The sequence below is a fragment of the Tamandua tetradactyla genome, chromosome 19, assembly GCF_023851605.1.
Source record: "Tamandua tetradactyla isolate mTamTet1 chromosome 19, mTamTet1.pri, whole genome shotgun sequence".
NCBI classification, from domain to species: Eukaryota; Metazoa; Chordata; class Mammalia; order Pilosa; family Myrmecophagidae; genus Tamandua; species Tamandua tetradactyla.
Window position 1 is genome coordinate 4,017,386 of NC_135345.1, and position 4,608 is coordinate 4,021,993.

The 4,608-nt window shown below is 69.5% G+C and overlaps 1 protein-coding gene across 1 annotated transcript; it reads left to right on the forward strand.

Annotated features, from left to right (window-relative positions):
• Positions 1-703: 703 nt before the first annotated feature.
• On the forward strand, positions 704-4,257 carry HMX1 (H6 family homeobox 1). The gene is made up of 2 exons (XM_077137108.1): positions 704-1,055; positions 3,614-4,257. The coding sequence occupies exons 1-2, from the start codon at positions 704-706 to the stop codon at positions 4,255-4,257; spliced, it is 996 nt and encodes a 331-aa protein (XP_076993223.1).
• The last annotated feature ends 351 nt before the right edge of the window (positions 4,258-4,608 follow it).

Sequence of the window (4,608 nt, forward strand, 5' to 3'; positions counted from 1 at the left end):
TTTGCGCTCCCATACCCACGCGCACACGCGCGCGCGCGCGCACGCCCGCAGTTTGCACAAACATACACACGATTACACACACGGTTACTCGCGCTGAGTCGGACACTCTCCCCGCGCCTGGGTAATTTCAGCCCTGGCCGGACGCTGATTGGCCAGCCCGCGCCTCCCCGGGGACTCCAGGGCCAATGGGCGGCTGAGGAGCCTAGGCCCCGCCCCCGGCGCGGGTGGCGCGGGCCCCCGGTGGACCCCGCGGGGCGGGACCGGCGCGTCCCCCGCCTGGGCCCCAGGTCGCCCTCCCGCCCCGGCCGCGCCGCGCGCCCGCACCCGGGTCCCGGCGGCATCTGCGGGCGGTGGCCGCGCGCGGGCAGTGCAGGCGGCCGGCCGGGCCCGGCTCCCCGCCCCGCCCCGCCCCGCCCCCCGCGGGTGGCCGGGCGCCACCAGAGCGGCGACGTGAAAGGCGAGCAGCGAGCGCGGCGCGGGGCCGGCTGTCGGCGCTCCGCGCTCCCCCCAGCCCAGCCCGGCGCAGCGGTCGCTGCCTGCCCGCGGGGCCCGACGCCAGCACTCCGGGAGTGGGGCCGGGGCCGGCCTGCGCGTGCGCCGGGGCGCCGAGGCCACCGTCTCTAGCGGGGACCGGGTTCACCCGCGCCCGGGGCGCCCGGGACGCCGGAGGAGGGCGGCAGACCCAGAAGGGCCCACGGCCGCGATGCCGGACGAGCTGACGGAGCCCGGGCGCGCCACGCCGGCCCGCGCCTCCTCCTTCCTCATCGAGAACCTGCTGGCGGCCGAGGCCAAGGGCGGCCGCGACGACGACGAGCCGGAAGACGAGGACGCGGAGCAAGCGCGGCGACGGCGGCTGCAGCGGCGGAGGCAGTTGCGCGTGGGCGCGGGGCCCGGCGGGGAGGCGCGGGCCCGGGCGCTGCTCGGGCCACGGGCTCTGGGCCTGGTTTCCCCGCCGCCCCCCGGCCCCGGGCCGCCCTACGCTCCGGGCAGCGGCTGCGCGACGCGCTGGTACCCGCGGGTGCGCGGCAGCTACGGAGGCGGCCTCAGCCCTGACAGTGAGTGCGGGCGCTGGGCGGGGGCACATCCTCGGGGCGCCTTCGGGCGCTTCGCTGCCCTCTCTGGGCCTCCGACTTCCGCTCCGCGGGGTCTGGGGCTTGGAGGGCTGCAACGCAATCGCTACTCCGGCTGGGTTTGGAAGCCCGCGTCCTGGGGCACGGTCTCCGCACGGGAGAAGGAGGCCTCGCGGCGTCGGGGTTTCACTCCATCGCCAGGCTGCGGGGCCTAGAAACGTGGAAGAGGGACCTGGGGACAGGGGGATTGGGGGGGGGGGTTGTTGAACAAAAGAGAAGAAGAGGAAGAGAGAGTGTGAAATGGGACAGGGAGACGGAGATGGAGGGCGGGAGAAAAGAAAATGGAAGGATGGAGAGGAAGGACATGGAGATGGGAAGAGCCGTGCAAAACGGCAACACATTAAAGGCAGAAGAGAGGAAGGGAAGGGAGCCCCCACAGGAGAATACAGTGGGGCATGAGTAGAGGGACCCCCTGGGGGGACGAGTTCCACAGCCACTCTGCTCCCACCCCTACCTCTTTTCCTCTGTCCCCACCACGCAGGTGTGTGGCAGGGGCTGGGCCCGCCAGGTCTCAGGTGCCAGCATCACTAACAAGAAGCCCCCACCCTGTGGCTCTTCCCTTCCCTGCCCCTCCCCCTGCCTTTGTTCCCTGCTGAGGGCTCTGGGCTGGGTAGGGGGTCTCTTAACCCCAGGCCCAACTCATCCCTCTTGACTGGTTTTCCTGACACCCGAGTCTTGTCCCCATCCCCAAGGTCCCTTCCTCAGGGACTCCCCCTTGAAGGGAGAGCCCTAGGAGGGGGGGGGACCAGGAAAGCCATTTCTGCCCGCTCCCGCACCCCCAGCCTTGGCCAGCCCCCACCTCCACTGTGAAGCCAGCCAGGACTTTCCTCTCTTCCACGCTCTGGTCTCGAATCCACCGAACCCTGTGTGCACACGTCCCTGTGTGCCAGGGAGCAGGTGGCCGCCGGGGCCGCCGACCCCTCACTCTTGAGTCGCCCCTTGCCAGTGCAGGAATAGCCCCTTTAGGAAAGGACCCCGTCTCAGCGTGGTCTGAGAGCCCGCACCCCGAGGTCCACGTCCATCACCCGCTTTATGTAAACTTGATCAGGGCCTCGTGGTGGGGCAATTAAACTTAACGCCCTTTGGTGGGGCGGGGTCTGAAGAGGGTCTTTAGGGGTGGAATGCGTGCTCCTCTTGACTCTGCGGGCTGTAGGCAGCCGCAGTCGGACGGACACCGCCCGCAGCATCGGCCGTTTCTTATTTCGTGTAATGCGGGTGAGAGTCCTGGCTTCCCCGCGAGCTGGCAACCGGCTGCGCGCCTTGTGGCAATGCTGCGCCTCTGTGGGTTTGAGGGGTTAGGGGTGTGCGTGGGGGCGGGGGACAGGAGCTCCCCAGATCTGGTGGTACACATGCCAGCTCCCTGGCCTCTCCACAGCCCCGTGCACAGAACCAGAGATAGTCCTGCCAGAGCTTGCACCCACCTCGCAGGGGGCTGCGCGGAGGCGACACCCTCGGGCACACTAGCACTCAGGGTCCCCTCGCCACGGTTCCAGCCCTGCAGCCAGGACCTGCCTTTCCTTGGGGGGGAGGAGGGGGGTCCCAGGAAGAATGTGCTGGTCCGCGCCTACCGCGGGAGCTCTGAAGTCTGAGGGCGATGCTTCCTTCAAGTGGGGTGCTGGCCCCTGCTGCGAGGCGTCGCAGCCCCGCTGGCCTCTCCCCACCTCAGGAGGTCAGGTGGGCTTCACTGGAACCTGGGCTCAGGCCTCCCCCCACCTCCCATCAGCTGCTGTATCCCCAAACTACCCACAGAAGCATGGGGGAGGTTGGGGGGCATTAAGCGCTGGCTGCGTCCCTGTGTGCCCCTTGGAGGGCCTGTGCGTGTTGAGGGGGCATGTGTCTGTGGACATCTGAGGACAGGAAGTTGTGGGCGCGCGCCGGGGCATATCAGAGGCACCTGAGCCCCAGTTTTCTTTCAGGCAGCAGGTTGCGTGTGTTTGCCCTCCTTTCTGTGGGAACGTTTCTGTGCAAGCGGGTGTCTCAGCCTGTGCCCTGGTTGTAAATAGGGTGGTCACGAAACGCCCTGGACTTCTGGGGCCTGACTGCGAAAGGGGCAAGGGCAGGGCAGTTTATGTGCTTGCTTCCTCGTGTGTCCATCAGGACATCTTCCTCTTCTCCCAGGGTTCCTGCGGATCCTTTGTGTTTCTTCTGCAGACCTGCCAGGCGGCCCGGAAGGACGGGTCTCGGAATTCCATCCTGCTCTTTGTGTCTGTATTTTTATGTCTTAGGTTTCTTTCTTTACTGGTCTCTGGGTGTGAACGTACAATTCCGTTTGGGCCTGAAGGCGGGTGTGTTGCCTGCTGGTCCTTGTATCTGTGCCTCTTTCTCCATCCCGGGGTGTTCAGCAGTCGGGCTGCCGGGTCCCCGCGGAGGGATGTTTCCGGGCTTGTGGCTGGGGTGACTCCGAGGGGAGCGGCTGGCCGGAGGGACCCGGCTTGGGGCGCAGCCCCCGAGAACCAACCCGTGTGCCCCTCTCTCCCCTGCAGCCAGCGACCGCGACTCACCGGAGACGGGAGAAGAAATGGGCCACGCCGAGGGCGCCTGGCAGCGGGGACCCGGGCTGGGAGCGGCGCAGCGGGAGGCGGCGGAACCCGCGACGCGGGGCCCGGCGGCCGGCGCGCAAGAGGCCGCGACGGAGCCGGCGGAGACCCCGGCCCCGGCGGGGGAGGCGCGCGGCGCGGGCGGCGGCCGCAAGAAGAAGACGCGCACGGTGTTCTCGCGCAGCCAGGTCTTCCAGCTCGAGTCCACCTTCGACCTGAAGCGCTACCTGAGCAGCGCCGAGCGCGCCGGCCTGGCCGCCTCCCTGCAGCTCACCGAGACGCAGGTGAAGATCTGGTTCCAGAACCGACGCAACAAGTGGAAGCGGCAGCTGGCGGCCGAGTTGGAGGCGGCCAGCCTGTCCCCGCCGGGCGCGCAGCGCCTCGTCCGCGTGCCGGTGCTCTACCACGAGAGCCCTCCGGCCGCGGCCGCCGGGGCCCCCTCCGCGCTGCCCTTCCCGCTGGCGCCCGCCGCGCCCGCGCCGCCCCCGCCGCTACTCGGCTTCCCCGGGGCCCTCGCCTATCCGCTGGCCACCTTCCCGGCCGCCGCCTCCGTGCCCTTCTTGCGAGCGCAGATGCCCGGCCTGGTGTGAAGGCCTCTGCCTCGCCGGGCCGGCTCCCCGTGGCCGACCCGGACTTCTGGCGGCGGCGGCGGGGCACCGGGACGCGGCGGGAGCGGCGCACGGCACCGGGCCCCGCCCGCAGCTCGTTCAGAATGTAAAGGGATGCCTGCAGCTCCCGCTCGGCAAACAGTTCCCAGACTGGATTCCCTCGAGAAGGGGACGCGTCGCGGAGACCGACAATCGATGCTCCAGGCGCACACAGGCCTCAGGCAGGGCCAAATCCAGCAACCACCCTTCTCCCGGGGAGCCCCAGGGCGCCGGCCACGTACAGCCCACAGCAACCCCACACACGTGCACCGCCTGCAAGGAACCCCCACCCCT